The 23,853-nt window shown below is 42.4% G+C and overlaps 1 protein-coding gene across 1 annotated transcript in view; it reads left to right on the top strand.

Annotated features, from left to right (window-relative positions):
* Positions 1-5,599: 5,599 nt before the first annotated feature.
* Positions 5,600-23,853, top strand: part of SNCAIP (synuclein alpha interacting protein) — a 52,559-nt gene continuing 34,305 nt past the window's right edge. Inside the window, exons 1-4 of the mRNA XM_056848602.1 lie at positions 5,600-5,695; positions 11,479-11,551; positions 18,626-19,479; positions 22,885-23,064. Of these exons, the coding sequence (XP_056704580.1) occupies positions 5,639-5,695; positions 11,479-11,551; positions 18,626-19,479; positions 22,885-23,064 (1,164 nt within the window). The 5' untranslated portion in view covers positions 5,600-5,638. The remainder of the gene's footprint in view (positions 5,696-11,478; positions 11,552-18,625; positions 19,480-22,884; positions 23,065-23,853) is intronic.

Below are 23,853 nucleotides of genomic sequence, written 5' to 3'. Positions count from 1 at the left end.
GGGAAATTTATGTATAGCAAAGTGGCACACATGAAGAAGAAAAAATTGGGTGAGCATGACAGGAATGAACAGGTCACTTGCTGATCCAGTGGGTGGACAAAAGACCAGAACTGTCCTGATGGTTGTGTCTGGGGAAAATAATAGGCTTCAGATGGGGGGTGGGGTGTTGGCTGGGTCCTTCCATGTATTAAGGATGTGTTAACATAGTATCCCAGTATGGCAGGGGGCATCCTAGTGGCAGCCCTGGTTGGCTGCCACCTCTTGGTGAGGCAGTGGGAGATCATTTTTTAAAAAGCATAATGTAATCTGTGCCACCTCTGGGGGGGGAAACCAGGAATTGCTGGAAACTGTGGTTTTACCATAGAGTTTATGCCAATTCCTAGAGCTACCCTGCCCTATGTCTTTTTTAATATGTACAACAAGAGTCAATGTCACTTCAGGGTTTTCCCTGTAAGTGATGTAATAGTGCAGATGATATCCATCCCATATCCCCAACCCCAGTTGTCCTGCCAGTTGACCCAACCTGCCTTCCTTTGTAGGACAAGTTTTAAACAGTCAGTGCCACTTGAAAGGTTTTTGGAAGCACATATTCTGAGGCTCCATTGATCTTATTTTGATTTGAAAGTATATTTTATATTTCATTAATATTTTTTCATGTGTGACTGGATCTGAGTTAGGGTTGCCAGAACCCTCTTTGCCACCGGCGGGAGGTTTTTGGGGTGGAGCCTAAGGGGAGGGACTTCAGTGCCATAGAGTCCAATTGCCAAAGCAGCCATTTTCTCCAGGTAATCTGATCTCTATCGGCTGGAGATCAGTTGTAATAGCAGGGGATCTCCAGCAGCTACTACCTGGAGGTTGTATGAACAAACTATTATCAAGAGTTGTACTGATACAAGGTAGTTAAAATCCAAAGGAAAACTCTCAGTACACAGCCACTACACACTAAATGTATACAATTTTAACAATATATTTGTTTGCTTAGCAATACCATATAACCATCTACTTATAAATGACTATGCTGTAAAGCAAAAGTCAATGCTTGTTGGGATTGTTTATCAGTACGTTGTTTATATAATAGAGTATTACGATCTAAGTGGTCAGCTCTAGTTCTAGCTTTCTGATTGATATAAGGGGGATAGCCCCTATCACTCAAAGATGAAGCTAAGGCACCGGCATTCTGATGATAGTCTGTCCCGGGACGGGCCAGCTGGCCGGCTCCCGGGCCGACCTCTCTCCCGGACCCGCAGCCCCGGGCCCAGGCTTACCCGCTGGAGAAGCGGAGGGGGTACAGTCTGTCGCCCAGCCCCCCCCCAGAGAATCGGGGGAAGCCAACGCTGCTCCTTCTCTCTCCCCCAGGTAGCCGATTAGATGGGGCCCGGCAACCCAGGAGCGGAGCGGCGGCGCCGCAAATCCCGAGGCCCGGCGCAGCCAGAATGACGCGGCCGCACAGACTCCGCCCCCCACAGCTGTTGAGCGGGCGGGCGCGGCTGGGGCGGGGGAGAGCGGCCGGCGCAGCTGAGGCCGATCGCCGCAAGACGCCGGCAACGCCCGGCTGGGGGGGGAGCACGGGGGCGGGACGGGGGTGTGGGGAAAAGGGGCGGGGCCTCTCTGTCTGGAAAAGGTGATAGGGGAGCCGCGGCCAGGGAGGAAGCCAAACGGAGGTTGTGAGGAGGCTGCGAGAGAGGGAGCTGACAACCTGGCAACGTCCGAGAGGGGAGAAAGCTCTGACTCCCCCTCGGACTGGTCTGAGGCTGAGGAGGCTCCTCCGCCCCCACCCTTGGTCCAGGCAGAGACCCCGGGGGTCCCAGAAGCCCAGGAGCGGCGTGACATAGTCATCTCGCATTGGAAGAAATTTAATAGAAATGATAATGAAAAGCTGTTAAGATGTAAAGAGTCATACTTTATACACATATTAAACACTATTACGCCCTACGGTTTGAACTTAGAGAACTATCTTTCATGTTTTTTGTAAAAAGTGTTGTATCTCTTTAAGGCTTCCTGATGGTGAGCTCCGCGGCACAGATGCATCAGCTGAGCTCTGTGTTTTACACACACCTGTTAGGTATTTAGTTAATGTATGTTGCAATGGGAATAATGCCATTTTTCAGACCTTACTCGGTGTGGAAGGAACTCTGGATCTTACCCTCCTTGGGATATATTGGATATTGCAATACTTGAATGTTTACCCTATGGGGATTTTATGATATGGATGATGATACATGAAATAATGAGACTTTGTGATGTAAGTATAAGATTATAATATATATTTATTAATTTTAAATGATGTAGCAGGAAATAGCAATTTTGGATATATTTATTATAATATGCAGGAAGGACTGATGAAGATTTGAACTTTTTGACTTCGAAACGATCGTATCCTCTTGATGAACTCTCGTCCATTGACATCCTCTTGTCCATGCATACCTGCCTCTGTGAAAAAAGAAAGACTGATAATTGCAGTGTACTCACCTTATTGTATCACATAATTTTTTACGTCTGACACATGTTGCATTTTGTATGTTGAAGGTCATTGAGACCACCATTGTAAATTATTGTGTTCAGCTGTAATATATTTTGCTATTTTTCACTAGTATTTGCTCCTGTACTGACTTCCTTAACCTCCAGGTGGTGGCTGGAGATCTCCTGCTATTACAACTGGTCTCCAGCCGATAGAGATCAGTTCACCAGGAGAAAATGGCCGCTTTGGCAATTGGATTCTAGGGCATTGAAGTCCTTCCCCTCCCCATGTCAGAACTAGCAAGGCTGACATATTAGTATCTGATTTTAGATCTTGGGCATCTAAATGGAGAGAACCTGGAAAGACCCTGACTGATGTAATTCAGGAAATCAGCCTGAGCCAGTTTAGACCAAAGCTGATGCAAGGTCCGGCAAGAGGTGCAGTGAGTCAGCACTGACCTGATTGGTGGCTGGTAGCAAGCAACTGTATATATGTGAATATCCCTGTAACTATGGTGTGGGAGAATATTGTGGATGGAGGACGTGTTGGTGATTGCTGTGAATCTGAACACTGTAAATAAATCAAGCACTGCTTTTATGTAGCAAGGATCTCTGGTGGTTTTTCCTGGAACTTCTGACTAATCCGCTAGCTCCCTCCCCAAACCCCGCCCTCCTCAGGCTCCGCCCTAAAAACTTCCGCCGGTTGCGAAGAGGGACCTGGTAACCCTACTCTGCCTCCTACAGCAGCCATTGTGTGGTTGTGCACACCACCCTGTGTTAGGGTTGCCAACCTCCAGGTACTAGCTGGAGATCTCCTGCTATTACGACTGATCTCCAGCCGATAGAGATCACTTCACCAGGAGAAAATGGCCGCTTTGGCAATTGGACTCTATGGCACTGAAGTCCCTCCCCTTAGGCTCCACCCCAAAAACCTCCCGCCGGTGGCAAAGAGGGTTCTGGCAATCCTGCCCTGAGTCAAAATTTTAAAGGTGCCCAGTCTTGAAAAGGTTGGGGACTCCTGCTCTATTGTATAGCACAGAGCAGGGGTCCCCAACCTTTTTGAGCCTGTGGGCACATTTGGAATTCTAACACAGCATGATGGGCACAGCAACAAAATGACTGCCACAAAATGGCTTGCCACAGGAGGTGGGGCCAGCCACAAAATGAATGCCACAGCTTAACTTCAGTAACACACTGCAGATCCTTGTGCTGTGGTGGCAGATGCTCCCAAAGCAACATTGTAAAAATCTGCACAATCAATCAAAACCCTAATAGTCAGAAGCCTTGTTGGGCAAAAGCTCTACCTTGCCCCACCCATTTCCTAAAACCCTTGATGGGCACCAAAAAGGTGTCAGTGGGTGCCATGGTGACCCTGCCATATGGTCTGAGAAAAATGGAAATGTTCCTCAGGTGCTACCCCCATATCTCTAGGAATTTCCCAAGCCAGAGTTGGTACATCTTGCTGAACCTGACGTGGAAGCAGGCGGATTAGCAGTTATCCAGGACACACCACCAGAACTCCTTGCTTTATAGAAAACAGTGTTGTTTAATTTACAGTGCATAGATAAAAGACAAACCGTCACGTACACTTCTCTCCACCAAACTTCCCAACACAGAGTTAGTTACATAGGCTTATATACAAAACTCCACCTGAAACCAATAAGGCCACCTGCAGACCTGGCCACAGTATTACATCATCCTTACTGCTTCAAACCGGTTAGTTGCAGTTCACCCTAAAACCTGCAAGGCTATTGCTGCCTCTTGCATCATCCTAGATGCCTCTGATCTGACAGCTACCTGTCAGCTGTCTCTGTCAGATTATTATGGGCAACTTGTTACTCTGACAGAACCATATGTGACAAAACAGTGCTAAAGAAGAGACATACTTTCTTCTGCTGCTGAGCAAAAGATTAAGAGGGATACCATCACTGCAGATCAGAAAGGAGCTGTTGTTCACTCTGTATGATAAAGATTCTGGCCAAATTCTTATTAATGTGACTTTGATTCTGTAGCTCCTCCCACACATCACTTCCTTAATAAGCATGTAGATGTCATGGGGAGCAAGCCTAAATAGGCCTATTCAGAAGTAACTCCCATTTTGTTTACTTGGACTTACTCCCAGGAATTGAAGCCACAAATTCAAGATCTCAAATCATATGATGACAGAGACACAGGACTTCATAGTGCTATCCATTGCTCAAGCTTCCATACAATTATGGATATACATGACTGCATGAATGAGAGTAAATGCACTGGGCATGATCCAGCCAGGCATTTTAGTTCTGTTCATTTCAGTAGGAAAGAGTTAAGTATGAGCTTAACTCTCACACTGAAGTCAATGGCATTTTGAAGCACTTCAAAAAGGATGTGGACAGAATGGAGCGAGTGGCCGAGGAGAGCGATGAGGATGATCAGGGGCTGGAGACCAAGCCCTGTGAGAAAAAGCTGAGGGAATGTTTAGTCTGGAGAAGAAGAGGTTGAGGAGGGACATGATTGCACTCTTTAAGCATTTGAAGGGCTGTTACTTAGAGAAGGGCAGGGAGCTGTTCCTGATGGCAGCAGAGGATAGGACTTGCAATAATGGGTTTAAATTATAGGCAGAAAGGTACCAGTTGGATATTAGGGGGGGAAATGTACGGTAAGAGTTGTTCAACAGCGGAATCAGCTGCCTAGGGAAGTGGTGAATTCCCCCTCACTGGCAGTCTTCAAGCAGTGGTTGGACAAAAATTTGTTGGGGATGCTTTAGGCTGATCTTGCATTGAGCAGGGGTTGGACTAGATGGCCTGTTTAGCCCCTTCCAACTCTATGACTCTATGAGTTAACTGTGTCTGAATTGTCTCGTGGTACCATATGGAGATTAATAATTAACACAATTTAAGCACTTAAGTTTGTTTTGGGCATGAGTTTTGATTTTGTGAGTTATCTATAGGACCAGAAAGATTCTATTGAGCAGTACGCTGAACTTCTCCTTTTAGGTATTAGATGTCAGAAATGAAATTTAATTTGGAGTGCATAATCAACCACTTCAGTTACTGTCCAAGATGAACATTGTATGTAGTGTTGTTCATATGCATCTGTGCATATATATTTATTGCACAATGTTAACTATCTTTCTGTTTTTCTCTTTTAAATAGAACTGTGCTTGTCCAGTTGAGTCAATGAAGATGTGCATAGTAGAATAATGGAAGCCCCTGAATACCTTGATTTGGATGAAATAGATTTTAGTGATGACATATCTGTAAGTACGAGTCTCTTGTTTTTCTGTCTTGGTTTAGTGAAAGATATTGCTGTGGTAGTTGTTTTGCTTTTAGGTCTACATGCTGTAGCTGTTCCATGAAATGAGTGAAGAAGATTTGCATTTACATCCTACTATTCCAGTCCAACTGCAGGAATTCTGAAAGGTTACCAGTCCTGAATGTGCATCTTTGGGATTCTAAGGGGCATTCAGGGTGCATTTAAGCCAGCACTATGCCTAGAGGGTATAAATACAATCAACTGTGATGTCTTTATGACAATGTTATTATTCTATGGTGCACGTGCTGTAGTTCTCACAGGAACTAATGATGCAGCTTATTTCAGTGTCCCTAATGAGACCATGACTATAGGTTATTTTATTTTATGAGTATCAGCAAAGGCTTTAATCCAAATATATGCTAAATGCCCAATTAGTGAGTAAATTAGACATATGATTACTGAATGTATGTTTTTACTCTTGTCTTTAGATAGATTATTTTGTAAGTTTTCAACTGCTTTGTGCAGAGGTATTTTTTCTCTTCAAATGGATTTTAATCCATATTTTAATGTAGATTTTTAATGAGAAGAGATCAAGACAAGGATTGCAAATTCATGAGACAGAGATCCAATCCCAGAAGGATAATTTATTCAGTGTAACTATGCTTTTATCACTGTGGGGTATTAGGATAAGTCTCAGAACCTATTTCCAGACCACGTTTTATAGCAACATAAAACAAAGAATATGTAACCTCTCTTTGCCTTTCCCTTTGTGCCTCAGTGATGAACTTAACTGTCAGTTCCATAAATGGATAACACAAATTCTTCATGTTAATAATGAATGTTTTAAAATGCTGCTGACCATTTTGAATTAAAGAAATACTCAACTTGTAGAAAAAGTATTATCCTTAATTTTCTACTGCTGATAGTCAACGGCAAGATTTATCTGTAACGAATTCAATCATATGTTACATTTCATGGGAACAAATCTTGGATCTTTGAATAAAGGCTTCAATAATAAACTCCAGACAGGTTTCAGTGGAGGTTTAATATAGCTTTTGCATTGTTCTTTTTTCTAGAATGATATCATAATCCTCGTAAATGAAATTTATGGTATTTCCAATCTAGCCCAATTAAGTGGATTTCATTTTAAGGTACTTAAGCAACATCTTTTGTCATATTGGTTTCTGTCTTTGAAACTCCAAATTCACAGATTTTCGGAGATATAACTTACAACAGAGCCAAAACTGGCACCCACATTCAGTAGCCTCACAAAAACTTTCCAGCTACTTCTACAAAACCTTTCAGCTGCTAAATTCTCCTCTGCTACTACACAGTTGCCATGCTTCTGCCAAGGTTTCTGCTCAAACTAGTGTTGTACTGTCCAAGTTGTTTAGGTTGGAAAGTGCATGAGTCAACTAAAATAGCAATGAATGAGAAAGAGAGAGCTAAGCATGTGTATAACCCTCCCACTGAAATCAGTAGATTTAAATGTGTTTAGCTTTGGATGGGTTGTGCCCACTGTGTTTCTCCTCAGCCAAATTTTGTTCAGCACTTAGTAGATGTTGGCACGAAATAAACATCAAATCAACAGAAAACAGAAAAAGGAAAACAGCAACCCACAATTTCCATATCTCTTGTGCACAAGCCCTTATCTATGCTAGGCCTGCTCTTCTTCCAAGTGCCCCCAAAGTGTCCAATTAAGTGAGGGCATGATGTTTCAGTAATAAATTGAATAAAGATCCAGCAGATAGTTAAAACTGAACTGCAAGACTGATCAGTAGCTTCTCTCCATGTACCAGGATAGGAGCCAGAGAATGAAAGAGAGCCACTGTGAAGTGTAGAGTTGTTAGCAATCTGGGGGAAAAGTGAGTAATGTTCTTTCTTGGCAGTTTAGTAGTTTCTCAGCTGAAATCCTGTTCATTGTATTGACAGAAATGGCAGAAATTTTAAGTGCTCATATTTTGTTTGGGGACAGGAGTTGTGCAGGAGGAAATCTGTTAATGCAATCAAACACACACCATTAAAAGTACAGTGAAATTTATGGCATGTTTAATAGATTTTTTTGTAGAGAACTGAATATATCTTAATGCTGTACAGAACCAGTGGAATCGTTTGTCATTTCAACAGAGAGGAAATAATATATGGTGGAAACTTTGGCCTAACAAACACATTGCAGTCATAACAAGCCTTTTCTTAATTGAACTGCCAATTATATTTCAACCTGTACTACCTAGCTTCCTTAGTATATCCCTTGGAGACCGCATGGCTGCTCTTTGTATTGCAGCTGGTTTCTGTGTTTATACAAGAAGCAGCATGTGATCGTGAATGTGGTGTAGTGATTAGATTGGGGTGACCTGGTTTCAAATCCTGATTGAGCCATTAAATTCAGTGGATGACCTTGGGCCAGTCGCCATCTTCTTCTTCTGATTCATTGCCACCACCCACTTCCATTCCTCTCAGGAAACCTTGTTTTATAACTAGTCCCTGTCATGTAGGCTGTATAGTGTATAAGACACCAGCAGTGATCAGGGGGATTGTGAACCTTAAAGAGCCTATTCTTTCCACTTGCTACAACACAACTGTGCAGATGTGTGGATGACCCACTGAGCCTCCTCCCTGTTCAAGTCCTATGGTGAAGCCTACTGATGGTAGTCATGAGCAGGTGATGGAAACTGATCTTTTTCTACCAGAGACACTAATGTGAAACAACCCACACAAATATTGAACATTATGAGAAACGGAGATCTGTAAGGAAGCCAAATAAACAGGGCTGCCAGCTCCCTTTCTGTAGCAAGGCTACTGTACTCTTGAAAAGCTAAGTTGCCAGACTGTGGAATCACAGATAGAGATGTCCCTATTACATGCCCATGAGAGAATTATCTGTGCTGTTCAAACAACTGTTAAGGAATGTTCAGTGGCACCGTAGCTAGGCTAGAATGAGAGAGTGGACAACCACACAGCAAAGCAGCTAGATGAATGAGCCCCTGCAGCTGTCGGTCTTGCTGTGGCGCTACTCTTTGAATGGGGTCCATCTTGACCTTGATCCTTGTTGGAGGCATTCCTGAAAAGAGCCAAAGGATATACAAGCACAGTAATGAGTAATGTTCAGCAACAGCATAAGCAGAAAGTTGAGTTCAGCACTCTGCACATGGTTCCCAATCTCCCCCCCCCCCCCGGAGACTGTGGGATTCATCTTTTGGGGAAGATATCTGAGTTGTTAAGTCAATCCTTACCTATCCCTTGCTGGGAGTTGCACTGGTACTTCGACTGCAGTTTCTCTTTCGGCTACTCTGAAGGACTTCGATCCTCTATGGTATTGGTGTCATGAGAATTTGGCTGGCAGTAGCAATAGTTGGGGTGTCTGGCAATTACCCAGAAGTGTAATTGTGCTGCAAGTGCAAACTCCAATTTCACGTGGAGTTACTGTAGGATGAGATCATTACCCTATGGTGTGGGAAATGCTGCTAGCAGCTGTTTAAAGAGGAAGTGTTACTGAGGCAATTCACAGTAGGCAAATTTTCTAAGAGTAGACATTTGCAGCATTCCATATTTGATGGAGGGAATCCCTCCTTCCTTTTGATTACCTGTATTAGGCACATAGGTTTGCATTCTCAGTTGGTGAACTGGAGGCTCCAGTTCAATGCTTGTATCCTGCAACTGTTCTGAACAAATCAGTGTTAGAAGTATGGTGTTACAGTTAGAGCGGTTCTAACAGTAAGAGCGGTTCTAACAGTTGGAGCGGTTCCTCAGTGGAACAGGCTTCCTCAGGAGGTGGTAAGCTCTCCTTCCCTGGAGGTTTTAAAGCAGAGGCTAGATGGCAATCTGTCAGCAATGCTGATTCTATGAACTTGGGCAGTTCATGGGAGAGGGGGCATCTTGGCCATCTTCTGGGCAGTGTGTGCGTGCGGGGGGGAGGTAATTGTGAGTTTCCTGCATTGTGCATGGGGTTGGACTAGATGACCCTGGTGGTCCCTTCCAACTCTATGATTCTATGATACTGTTGTACAGTTTGTCTTTTCTCTAGAATTCCTATCACCATGCCAGAGATATGAGTGTCCTAACTGGGGTTTATGCAGTGCTTAAATGAGAAGGGATGACTGCAAATTTTTCTGGTATCCCAAGCTATGCCATGACTCAGACAGTTGTTTTTGCACTTCCAGTGAGAATAGTGAAGAGATTTATACTTATGTAAAGGCTTCAGTGGTATAACATTATGCCAGTAGAATGTGGACTGTGGGTGCTTAACAGTGAAATCCTGAGGGTCTCCCACACTGGAATGGGTGGGCAGTGGCATAACCATGGTGTTGCTAGTCCACTCCGTGTGGACATTCCACAGGCAGAAACAATGTGCAGGCCCCTGCCAGGCACAGAGCATCCTGGTGTCCATAGAAACCCCGGCAACATCCACCCATCTTGTGATGGCAGCCAGTTATGCCCCTGTGAGCGGCACACAAAGGTGCAGCCAGTTTCCAGCTGCTGAGCCAGCCGCTGCCCCCTGACACCACTCCCAGCCCCCATGGAGAGCCAGGGGACAGGGGGAAAGACCCCACAACAGTGGCACCCCAAAGGAGGCATGTGGCTTGAGAGGCCCCCTCACAAGCCCAAAGAGGATGCCTATCCCTGCCCTGGCAAAGGCCAGACCAGTAGTAAAAGAGCCACACACACACATGCATCCTTGCTGAGCCACACATACCCTTCCCCCAAAAAAGTAAAAGTAAAAAGACAAAGCCAGACAGAGGCCAGGTTTGAGCCCATAGCCCCCAACACATACCAGCCTACTAACTTCAGAGACAGGAGGGGAGGTTCCAAGGAGGCATATATGATGCACCCCTCTTTTTACCCTCTGATATCCCACTCTCTCAGCCTGGCCATATATGCTGAGGGAAAGCCTGAGTGTAGTGTGAGGAGAATATTTTCCTTTTCCTCCAGTCCCACACCTGTATTTACCTCAGAGAGAAATTTGACACAAGAGGCTTCTTAACTTTAACAAACAAAACAGGGAAGTTTATTGACAAGAACTCAACAGATGGATTTTAAGGAAAAAGCAGAATTGGAGGGAAAACTCAAAGTCAAATATATATATATATATATATATATATATATGAAGTTATCTTGTGTGTGTGTGTGTGTATACACACACACACACAAGATAACTTCAGAGAGATAGCTTAGTATACACACACACACACACAAGATAACTTCAGAGAGATAGCTTAGTTCAAATGTTATTCAAGTTGTCTTTAGCTTAGATGTTTTCTTAAATTAAGTTCCTTCAGTTCTTAGTTTTCTAGCTTAGTTCTGTCCCTCAGAACTGTTACTCAGATCTCTGCCTCTGGACAAGCTGCTTTGTAATTGGCTGTGAGCAAAACTAAGCTTGTATGTCCCGCACTTTGCCTTATGCATGGAGATTTCACCATGGATGAGCTCAGGGGAGAGGGAAGAATCGGGTTAACAGAGGAATGGGAAGATCCAGGATTTGTGAGGGCTGGTAGCGAGGTAATCTCTAATGGACGGAAAACTCATGCATAACTCCAAGGAAGAACCGAGACAGATGGGGGAGGAGGTGAATGTGAGTGAAAGTACCCATAGAGTCCAAGTGTCCCTACATGACATTGCTGTATAGCACTGGGGCAGGGGACTAGTAAGTAGCAAAGCAAATCTCTTCTTATCCTTTAGCAAAATGCTAGATAATACAGTGGTCTATTAAAACAAGCACATTTTTACTGGTTATATGGTCAGATTTTATACCATTTAGGCTATTGAATCAATTTCTTTCTTATTTTACAGTATTCTGTAACTTCTCTCAAGACTATCCCAGAGTTACGTAGGAAGTGTGATTCACAAAATGAAGACAGAACAGGTATGCTGTTTATTTCTATTCTGTAACCATCACAGGGCATTTTGGTTAAAGTAGCTTCCCTGACAGATTTTCTTTTTCTCTCTCCATCTTTCACTTTGTTCATGTAATATCTTCCTGGTAACAATGAATTTCTTCTTTCCCCCTTATTTTCTCTCTCTATTTTTCTTCTTCAGATGTTGGGTCATTAACATAAACAATAACCAAAAAAAGCTCCATAAAAGGATTGGGCGGAATACAGCTATACACAGGGCTTAATCTCAGCAGCTCCAAACCACAGTATATGGTATAGTTTACTGAAAAACCCGAGAAACCATTAGTGACAACACATAATGATGTAGGCGCCAATGAAAAAATGTTGGATACATTTACTACCCATATGGTCATGACTAGTTTGAGGCATTGTGTTTTGCCAAATTCTGAAACTCTATCAAGGATGCTACAAGATAGAATCTACTCTCGGGCATACTGTAACAGTTAAGATGAAAGCAACGTTTTTGAGTTTAATAGTGTAAACTAAATGAAGAGTCATGGCATATAGATGAGAACCAGCTGGAGACCTTTTCCCCCCTACTGACAAAAAGTGCATTCAGTGTTGGTTTTCACTTTGTAAATCGGATTAAGTCTCTTTTGTTTCTGTCTTCAGCATGAAGCAAACTGTATTGGTGAGAGTAATGCATTTGTACTGCACTTTGAAAACTTTATTATGCATCTGTCAAATGTTGGTTTCATTAATACTTTTGAATCTGAAATGTATATAGTAAAAATCTGAAACTTCAATTTTTTAGGAAGGTATTATGAACCACATAAATCTTTCATGATTCTTTTACTTCTGTATCCTATTTCACACAGCAGAAAATTACCGTGACTTGTAAATGAGTTATGCATTCTCCCGCTACAATCATTAATAACTAAACTTCATGTCCCCTTACTCAATCACAGATGGCAATACAGGGAAAACAGCCTCCTCCCCCTCTTCTAATTGTTTTTTGAGCCCTCCCTGCTTATATTGTTTTGTAGTGATGGAAAGAATCTTGTGTCTATATGTTGATGTACAGGAATAGCCAGGAAGATGCTGGGAACTGAAGCAGCCCTGTTTCATTCTCTACTTAAAATTCCTAATGGAGTGAATGGATGATTTAAATTGCTTTAGAAGAGATTCCTTGTCAGGCTCCTCATATAGCAAATAGTTAATGGTGATTTCCATTTTAGTTATCCAACCAAACAGCAAAAAGGCAGAGACTAGGGTTGCCAACTTTTTTTTCCTTCTGGAATGCTCTATGTGCCTTTAAAGTACACGACAGATATACATTCAGAAGATGAAGTTTTTACCACATGGATATACATGTTTCACCAGCTGAATTTCTCTTTCCAATCAGGCTTCTATAGGCACAGGGGCCCTGCTAGGGAAAAATAAAATTGGTTTGAAATTAGGAAAGACTGAAGCGGGAGATTATCAATCAGGTCTTGGAAGCAAGCCAATAATAAATAAGAGCAGGAAAAAAAGAGATTGTGGTCTTAGAGCTAGGGATGTTCATTTGGATATATCTGGTCCGAATGTATATCCATAAAATGTCTCATCAGGATTTTCTGGATATATTTAGGTCTCTGGTTTATATTTGGGGTTTTCCAGGATAACAGGAAATGGGTCCTGAAAAATTCCTGGAAATATTTGGGAGTAACTGGAAATACTGAGATCCAGTGTTTTAAAGCTCCTAGGACTGTTTTTTCCCCTTGAGTTTTGGTATGTGTCTCTATCAAGTGTCTTCTTTCCAGGGTTTGGTTTCAACATTCCAGGTTGATTTGACTTTGATTATGTGCTTTGAGATTAGTTCTATGGGTCCTGCAACATTGTGTTCTTTGCACAAATTGATTTGTGTTGGGTTTGCGGTGGATTCACTGTTTCGACATTGCCTTGGATTCTTGAGTTGTGCTTTGGGTTGGATTCTCTGATTTTACATTTCTCAGGCTTGCAATGGTGATCTTATTTGGTTTGGTGTGGAGGATTCTCTGGTTTGACATTGAGTTGAGATTCTCAAGTTGTATATTTTTTGTGTTGGGCTTGTCACTTTGCCCCGCGCTTCTGCTAGGATTCCCTGGTTCTGCACTGTTTCTTTGGCCTTGTTGGTTCCATCTGCTTTGAGAGCTTTTGGCCAGGGGTTGCTTTGATTGCTCTTGTGTCTTTGGCTATTCTTTGCCCTGGAGAAAGCATGGAATCCCCCTCCCCATTGGAAGCAATGGAGGATGGCTGGGGGCACCTCTTGGTCAAATTCACTTGAAACGTGGAGGTTATTTAAAGGAAGGCACCAGTGGCTCCACTGCAATTTTGGTGCAGTTTGCTAAACAAACAAACAAAACAAAAAACAGCCCCTCCAGCTTTCTGGAAAGATTACTCCTAGAGAATAATACAACTGAGTAATATCAGAATCTCCCCCCCCCCAAAAAAAATCGCAGATAACTGGGAATACCAATATTTTTCACCTCCCTGATATCCAGACTGAAAAAATACTGATTTTTTTCCCCCAAGATGCACATCCCTACTAGGAGCATGCGGTATGTTTTGCAGGTAGGGTAGGAACAAGTTATATAGGGACAGAGGTAAGGCATGACCGTGCAACAGGGAAGTGAGGCAAAGCAAAGGCTAATGGGCTTTTCGGTCAGAGAGGGAGCGTCTCATGGAGCAAAGAGGTTCCAGGAGCACTTTCTGAAGACTTCCTTAAGCAAAAGCTTTATTCAACCATTTGTTGTATTGGCAGAGCCATGAAGTTCCCCTGGGTGGCATGAAGGAACACACAACTGCTCCACTATCCCAAGCCTTTACTGGCATATAAAAAGGAAGAACATACATTAGGATAAATCTGAGTACAAATAAATAAGATTGGATAAAACCATCCCAAACCAGCCATTAAGGAAAGCGACACATCACTACCGATACCTGACTGCTAACTGTAAGAACTTTGCAACTGATTCAGTTATTTTTGGGTTTGGGGTGGTCATAAGATAGGGTGTCCTGATTTCATCGGAGAGCCATTCCCTGTTTACAAACAGCGGGCCAATGAATTGGGATCGGTTACAAGCATAAAAGCAACAATTAAAAAGGACATGCACAAGGGATTCAATTTCACCATTCCCGCAAGGGCAAACTCTGTCCGCAAATGGGATTTAATTAAATCTTCCATATAACAAGGCGGAGGGTAGTGCATTGAGCCTGACAAGCATATATGCTCTATTGTGGTCCAGCTACTGCTCAATATAAGTAGCTTCAAAGGATTGCTCGGAAGATAAAAATTACAGAATATATTATAACCCCATGACCTTCATTTTGAAATTTATACAGTAAATGAAATTAGTATATAACCTGAATACCTTAATTTTTCCAGTGCTACAAATATGAATTTCTTCTGCATCTGCATGTCCAGCCAAATCAATTTATGTATTATTTCTAAATGTAAATCACATAACCAAGTTTCCAAGTTGAAAGATAGTTCAGTATTTCACAAATTTTTAGTTCATTTGCAAACAATTATTTTCCTTTAGGAAAACACCAAGGTGATATTCTGGTAACTCTATATCTTCAGCTAAGGCCACAGCCATCTGCATGCTGGGTGTTTAACAAGCTGTGCCATCCAAAAAGCATTTGGGTCAATTTGGCATTTATACTAGAAAAATGAAAAACTCATTCAACCTGAAAAACTAAATAATAGTCTAGATACAAGGAAGGTGATGACAAACAAACTGCTGCTGCCTTGTCACTGTCTTGACCCTTCTGTGAAAATAAGTGTTTTCATAAGACACAGCCAGAATTCATTTCCATGCAAAGTCTTTAAAGGTTTTTGTCAGACTAAAACAGCTGGGGAACATGTGGTATCCATTTCCCTATGTCACTTGAAAAAAATTTCACATGTAAATAAAACCAGCATAAAAGTGTTACCCTTTGAACCCAGGATCATATACAATATGTAAATACATTTGTGCAATGAGGTTTTTTTTTTTTTGTATTGAACTTTTTAGCTGCATGTTGTTGTTGGAAAAATAAACAATTATCTGAGCAATGTCCTTCTAAAAGCTTCTGAAGATATCCAGGTAATTAGTCAAACTCAGTTCTGTTCTTTTCAGAACTGATATTTTTTTTACTATAATGATAACAAAGTTAGCATTAACTGCTGCTTTCCGCATGGGTTTGTTAGAAACTCTGAACCTGAGTGCTGGTGTGATGAAAATGAAGCATTACACAGCAAAACAAGGCACTGAAATTTGCCTATTGCATTCTCTTTGTGTAAATAGTGACCTTTTGGAATGAAGCAGTTTTACCTGTTTCTCCCAACTGAGCATAATTAAGAAATGTCTAAGAGCAACTTGTATTTAATTTTTCCAGTGCTACAAATATGAATTTCTTCTGCATCTGCATGTCCAGCCAAATCAATTTATGTTTTATTTCTAAATGTAAATCACATAACCAAGTTTCCAAGTTGAAAGATAGTTCAGTATTTCACATATTTTTAGTTCATTTGCAAACAATTCTTTTCCTTAGGAAAACATCAAGGTGATATTCTGGTAACTCTGTATCTTCAGCTAAGGCCACAGCCATCTGCATGCTGGGTGTTTAACAAGCTGTGCCATCCAAAAAAGCAAGAATAGATCTGTATTCTACAGACCACGTAAACTCAGGACCAAGATATGTATTGTGCCAGGGTTTCAACACAATTGAAATGTAGCCACAAGGCAGGTTTGCTTGATGTAGTAGTGGTGAGAAAGAAGGTGTTTAATTGGTTCTTGTAGGTTATCCGGGCTGTGTGACCATGGTCTTGGTATTTTCTTTCCTGACGTTTCGCCAGCAGCTGTGGCAGGCATCTTCAGAGGAGTAACACTGAAGGACAGTGTCTCTCAGTGTCAAGTGTGTAGGAAGAGTAATATATAGTCAGAAAGGGGTTGGGTTTGAGCTGAATCATTGTCCTGCAAAAAGTATCAAAGGTAATGTACTAATCAATGTCCTGTAAGTATCATACTGTTTTGTATGATACTTACAGGACAATGATTAGCACATTACCTTTGATACTTTTTGCAGGACAATGATTCAGCTCAAACCCAACCCCCTTCTGACTATATATTACTCTTCCTACACACTTGACACTGAGAGACACTGTCCTTCAGTGTTACTCCTCTGAAGATACCTGCCACAGCTGCTGGCGAAACGTCAGGAAAGAAAATACCAAGACCACGGTCACACAGCCCAGATAACCTACAAGAACCAATGAACTCTGACCGTGAAAGCCTTCGACAATATAAGGTGTTTAATTCTCCATCATTCTGCAGAACCAATCAAAATAACCACGTAAGGTTGGTGTTTGATCTGTAAGGAAAACAAAATACAGGGACCATTTTTAAACTCATGGGGTAAATAGCAGTTTCAAGGCGAGAAGTGATTTGGAGCAGAAAAGTTGCACTGAAGAAAGTGTTTAAAATACCTCTACCTGTCACAGTAGCTGCAAGCAACAACAACAACAACAAAAGATCCAATCACAGATATAATGTATAATGTGTAGTTTTCCCCTCGGACTGTAGTTCCCGCAAGGGGTAGGCAACCATTTTGTTAGAGAGGAGGACTTCCCGAGCAGAATGTGAGCTATGAACCCCTTCTCAGGGGAGGCAGCACCAGTGGTGGGCTCATCTGGCTCCATTTGCTTCCTTCCCCCTTTTTCTGCAGCCTTTCCCTTCATTGCTGAGGCTGATTCAGGTGTGACTAAGTATAAGGTAGCTTCATGTGTTTGTGACCAAATGACATGCCACTGCTGCTGCTCTTCCTCATTTGCCTTCTTCCCTCCCTTTTGGACCCTACACATTTCTACAAGCACAGCAAGCAAGTCACATATGCTCCTGCTCTCTTGAGACGCCAGGAAGCCGTGATGGAAATTGGAAGTGAGAAATGTGTTCTGGCCCCATCAGCTGTGTGATTTTGATGGGCAGCTGAGCCCCCAGTCAGCTCTGAAAAGCTGGCAGAGCCAGGGTTTGGCCAATCCTTCTCGGCCCCCCGCAGCTATTAGCCACTGATGGGAGGGACACTCTTCCGCCCTCAACATCAGATAGCTGATGGAGCCAGGGCTGTTCCAGCAGTTTTTGAGCCCAGACATATCCTGTCTCCACCAGCTGTTCGGCACTGGGAGGGGGACTTCCCCCATCAGCACTGAACAGCTGATGAGGAGGAAGTGTCTAGGATATTGTAAGCTACTTTTGGGACGTCAAAAAGCTACAATTGACTGGTTGATGACCGTCAGTCTAGTGGCACTCATCAGGGACATTTACAACCTTGTTCTCTATCTTAAAGAACACTGTAAATGTTTCTGACTATTCTCATCAAGCTCAAGATTAAATTTGGTTTCCAAAAATTTTTTTTTCTTACTTTGATTATATTACTATGAATCATTCTTTACCTTTCTGCTATCACTAAAACTAAAAACGTATTGCTTAATATTTCAATGTATCTAAGCGAAATCTTACTTTTGATCTTGGTGTGTGTGTAATGTGTGTGTGTGTATTAAGTGCCGTCAAGTCGCTTCTGACTCATGGTGACCCTATGAATCAATGTCCTCCAAAATGTCCTATCTTTGACAGCCTTGCTCAGATCTTGCAAACAGAGGGCTGTGGCTTCCTTTATTGAGTCAATCCATCTCTTGTTGGGTCTTCCTCTTTTCCTGCTGCCCTCAACTGTCTTTCCCAGTAACTCTTGCCTTCTCATAATGCGATCAAAATACAATAGCCTCAGTTTGGTCATTTTAACTTCTAGGGTCAGTTCAGGCTTGATTTGATCTATGACCCACTGATTTGTTTTTATGGCAGTCCATGGTATTTGTAACACTCTCCTCCAACACCACATTTCAAAGGAATCTACTTTTTTAATGTGTGTACTGTAGTAGACAGTAAAATGTGATGTTATGTTGCGCTGAAAATATACTTTAGTTCCTCATTGTGATGCCATAATATTCCTTTTCCCCAAAGTATACAGCCCAACAACTGATGATACATACATGCCTAGCTGATGAAAGAGTGGAATTCATTCTATTATTTCTTGTATCTTTCTAGTTTCCACTACTAACTGGAGCTCCGGAGTTTCAACGCTCCTTGGAAGTACACAAAAACCAACAGGCATTGCAGACATGTACAGTAAGTTCAGACCAGTGAAGAGGGTTTCCCCACTTAAGCACCAACCAGAGAACTCTGAAAATAATGAAAGCGATGACCAAAAAAACCAAAAGATGGAATACCAGAAGGGCAGTGACTGTCAGCCTGCTGCTCAGATTGGTGATCAGAATCCAGGCAGTGGAGAGACCCTTAAAACTAAATGTGTGGAACCTGGAGTTTTGCTTGGTGAGCTGGAGCATTACGATCTGGACATGGATGAAATTTTGGATGTGCCTTATATTAAATCAAGCCAGCAGCTGGCTGCTTTCAGTAAGGCAGCTCCAGAGAAAAGGATTTTGAGTGTATATTCGACACTGAATGGTCTGAGTGGCAAGCCGTGCCCTGTGGGAAGCATCGAGAAGTCACCAGCAGGAACGACACAGTTGTGTGTTCTGTCTCCTGTGAAAAGCTCCCAGCTGAGGAAAGCGCAGCCCATCCTTCCTGAGCAGCATAAACACTTGACAGAAGATTTAGAGTTCCCCCAGCCGCTAGTTAAATGTGGCTCAGCTTCCGAATCTGAAACCCAGACCAAGGGCTTCCTCAACAGGACGTTTCCTGATAAAACTGAGAAGACTATTCCTAATTGTCAGTTAAGGGCTTTCCACCTGCAGGCAACAGTGCCGGAAAACAAACATGATGAACCAAACAGCAATACGAACTGGAGCAACTCAGGAAGTTCAGAAGAGAAGGCTGAAGATATGAAAAAAATCAAGAGCATCTTAAATATTGTGAAAGAAGGGCAGATATCACTATTGGTAAGTTTTATTGTTATCTGTAAGGCATGTAGAAGTCTAGATTAGGAAACCTTACAACACATTTTCTTTGGGGATTGGATTAAATCTCACCCCTTTGATTTTCAGTTTAATTATTCATTGTAGATAAATTGCAGAATGTGACATTCAGTGAGAACATGAATCTTGAAGTTTATAAAGTAGAAAATGGTTGATTTTAATGTCGCAAATGCTGCTTACAAGACAATGGCTGTAATCCTAAGAGGACTTTCCTTGGAGTAAGCCCTATTAAATAAAATGGGAGTGACTTCTGAGTAGACCTGCTTAGTATTTTCCCCAATGCTTTGCACTTTGTACTGTTACCATTAAGTTTAAATCTGCTTTTGAGAATGATGGGGATTTGTTTATTCCCTTTTGAGCAGATTAACTCAGTTCCTACTTAAAGACTGATGATGGTAACAGAGAGTCCTCTGTTGTGTTCTGATTATTATTCAAGGGTGTTTACCACCGTTTATTGCTGCAGCTTTAATGAACAGGAGTTCACACAGAAGCCGCAGTTGGCCTCTCACCCACATGAAGATTTTAGTTAGTTCCAGCTTTGTGATCAGACACCATGAAAAGGCATTTCCACAGCAAGTAGAGGTAGGCTAACAAGGTGTGGGAGGTGCAGCATATGTGCATTCTCTGCTTTGAGCCTGCTTTTTGCTTATACTTTATCTAGAACAGTGCCAGATCTCAACTTAAGCAACAAACAAAAAACAGAGTTATTTTAAAAACAGAAATAGGCTATACCTAAATTTTAACACACACACACCGCAAATCCCATTTCTGGGGATATTCTCTGTGACCCAACACCAATAGAAAAACAATGTTTGTTTTTCTTTGCAAGGAAGAACTAACCAACAGCTTATTCCTGAAGGGGAGGCAGCCACGCCGGGGCCGCAAGCGGTGGAGCAACAGCGCAGCGAGGCTGGCTCCTAAGTAGTTTGCTGCGCCATGGTCTGCCATGGAAAAATGGGGGCGAAAGCAGAAGATAAACGTTGGGGAGGTTAAAAAACCCAAAAGTATAAAAGGAGCACCTGGAGCTTTAAGCAATGGATTTCCTCGGTGGCAGTTGCTAGGCAACTACACCATTCCAAGCTTGGCTCTGTGAGTAAAAGGCAGAGGGAGGGGCCAGGGCCCTTTCCAGGCCTATTTTGGCCTTTGAGGGAGGACTCACTGGGGCCAGCTACACATTCTCATCCTACTAACCTACCTTACAGGGTTGTTTTGAGGAATAAGTGGAGGAGAGGAGAATGCTATAAGCTGCATTGAGTCTCTATTGTGAAGAAAGGCAGGATATAAATGAAGTAAATAAGATGGGGCAGATAAAAGGTGGATTGGTGGGTGAGTTTGAAGGAGAGAAGGAAGTAGGGAAAGTTAAGGATACGGGAGTTGCTAGGATGAGGGAAAGGGGAAATAGTGTGGGGAGGGGATTCAAAGTGAGGTGCCCCCTACAAATTCTTGCAAGTTCCCTCCAGTGTGCAAATGAGCCGTGCTCAGCTGGTATCATGCAACTGGGCCATAGTTTTCCTAGGGGCAGGCTGTCAGGGAGAGGGAACTAAGGAAAGCTGAAGATAGGAGAAGAAGAAGAAGAAGAGTTGGTTTTTATATGCCAACTTTCTCTACCACTTGAGGAAGACTCAAACCGGCTTACAATCACCTTCCCCTCCCCACAACAGACACCCTGTGAGGTAGGTAGTTCTGAGAGAGCTCTAAGAGAGCTGTGACTAGCCCAAGGCCTCCCAGCTGGTTTCATGTGTAGGAGTGGGGAAACCAACCCAGTTCACCAGATTAGCATCCGCCGCTCATGTGGAGGAGTGGGGAATCAAACCCAGTTCTCCAGATAAGAGTCCTCTGCTCCAAACCGCCACTCTTAACCACTGCACCACACTGGGACAGATTGGCTGGTGGCTGAAAAGGAGAGAAAGAAACAGGAAAAAAGGAGATGATATGGAGGCTTTCAGGAAAAAGAAAGAGGATGTATTGAGGGAGGGGGAAATTAGATGCCTTTCGCAAGTCCTTGTGGGTCCCCCAGTTGTAGAGTTATAATACCAAACTATAGCTAGTGACTAATAGAAGGCACAAATGTACAGGTTTGGTTCAGTCATAACACAAAACCATGCTTTATTTTTAACTGTGGTTTGAGAACCAAGGATTGGGTTCGCAGGCAGTCATTCCAATCCTGGTTTGCCTGAACAAATTTTGGCTTCATCACTTTTGCTCTATTCCCCAGTCTCCCACAAAGATCAATTGCATAGCGGCACAAGCACAAGCAGCTTCAGGGAGCAAGCCGGGACTAAGACAACCTATTTCCATTCATCTGTCAAGTGAAACCATACTTATGTTAATAGTGGTTAATGAATAATTTTCAAACCCTTGTTTCAGATCCTGGTTTGGTGGACACTAAGTAGCTATAGTTAGTAGAGTGGGCCAACAGTGTACGATTATACTGACCAAAATTAGCTTAATTAAATCATCATTTTGTGTGAGGTCTGAATGGAATCATTGTGTCATATGTTAAAGTTAGCTTCCATGCTTTTTTGGGGGTAGGGGGCTTTATATGATGGATTAATACACACAGGACAATGCCACATAATATAACCTTAAATTGTTCTACCAGGATTCCCTTAGGATCATAGGAAATGTCATACTGCAGCAGATCAATATTAAGTCATGCTTATACGAGAACTGCCTTCATAAAAATGAGTGGCATTTATATGATTAATTTTCAATCTGATGCTTCACCAGCCTGGAAGGAAACTCTGTTTTTAATTCTCCAGGGCATTCCAATTATTTTCTTTCCTTTGTCTGCTATATTATAGATGGCTATACATGGACCTGGGATATTGGATAGGGTGTCTCAAACTCTAAATCATTATTTCCAGTCTTTTGATTAGGGTTATATTATCTTGGTTACATTATAATCCTTATCTTTTCTGAGGTACACTATAGTGTAGAGTTTTTTGGCAAGAGGAGAGGAATGTTTCGTTTCATTTTGAATATTATATGCAGACAGTAAACTAGGATTAGATTATGTGAGATTTTGTAGACACAACCTCTCCTGACCCAGTTTATTATAACACATTTGGCATATAGTGCCAGTGGTGTCGATTACAAAGGACACAGTGTTTATTTGCAGCAGTTAGCTACTATGATGCATGAGAAAATCATTTTAGCATCGTTTGCAGAAGAACAGCACCATGTGCACATCCAAATACCTTGATTTTACCTTCTGCAAAGGAAAATATCAATAAATAAGCAGAAACAGCAGAAAGTTGTTCGTACAGTCAATGTTTCTTTTGTTTACTGGCAGTTTCCTTGTTTAATAACTGCTAAAGGTGTATCTTGAATGAAATGACCAACTCTCTCACCATTTATTTTGCATAGCCCCACCTTGCAGCAGACAACCTGGACAAAATTCATGATGAAAACGGCAACAATCTTTTGCACGTCGCAGCATCACAAGGACATGCAGAATGCTTACAGCATCTCACTTCTCTGATGGGTGAAGACTGCTTGAATGAGCGAAACTGTGAACAACTAACTCCAGCTGGGTTAGCAATAAAGGTGACTTGAAGCTCTGTGGAGTTTCATTCATTCATTCATTAGTTTTCTACACCGCCCTTCCAAAGCTCAGAGCGGTTTACAATACAATAAATATCACAACAATATAAAATTAAATAGGGATAATTGAAGGGCACGGCGAAGATGGGGAAAAAAGCCAATTGTACCATCCAACCTAAACATTTGCTAGCAGATCTGGGACTCAAAATCTGGATCTCTACTCCAGTGGCAAGGGGCATCATTTGCTTGACCCTGCCTAGGTTTGCCAACCTCCAGCTGGTGGCTGGAGATCTCCCACTATTACAACTGATCTCCAGCTGATAAGGATCATTTCCCCTGGAGAAAATGGTCACTTTGGCTATTTGACTCTATGACATCGAAGTCCCTCCCCGCTCCAAACCCCACCCTCCTCAGGCTCCACCCCCAAAAAAATCTCCAGTTATTTCCCAACTCGGAACTGGCAACCCTAACCCTGCCCCAGTTGCTGTGTCTCTTAGGTACTCCCCCCAGCTATGGTTCCCAGGTACATATTTGCTGCAGCTGAGAGAATAGCAGCTGAGGAAGGCTGTTCAAGGAAAAAGTAGTGGACCCCAGGGTTAAATACCCATTTACTGCCCACTGCTTTTCCTGTCCAAGTTGGAACCCTCTGCACTGCATTCCAGATTCCAGGCCCAGTTTCTCCATCTCTATCTCTCCTGTTTTCCAGGCCTTTTATTGTTGCACCAATGGAATGTTTTTTAAAAAGATTTGTTGTGATTATTATCATAATAAGAAATTTTGAAGTGCACTGTC

This window comes from Euleptes europaea, chromosome 4 (assembly GCF_029931775.1).
Source record: "Euleptes europaea isolate rEulEur1 chromosome 4, rEulEur1.hap1, whole genome shotgun sequence".
NCBI classification, from domain to species: Eukaryota; Metazoa; Chordata; class Lepidosauria; order Squamata; family Sphaerodactylidae; genus Euleptes; species Euleptes europaea.
This window is presented reverse-complemented; position numbering and strand designations above follow the sequence as displayed.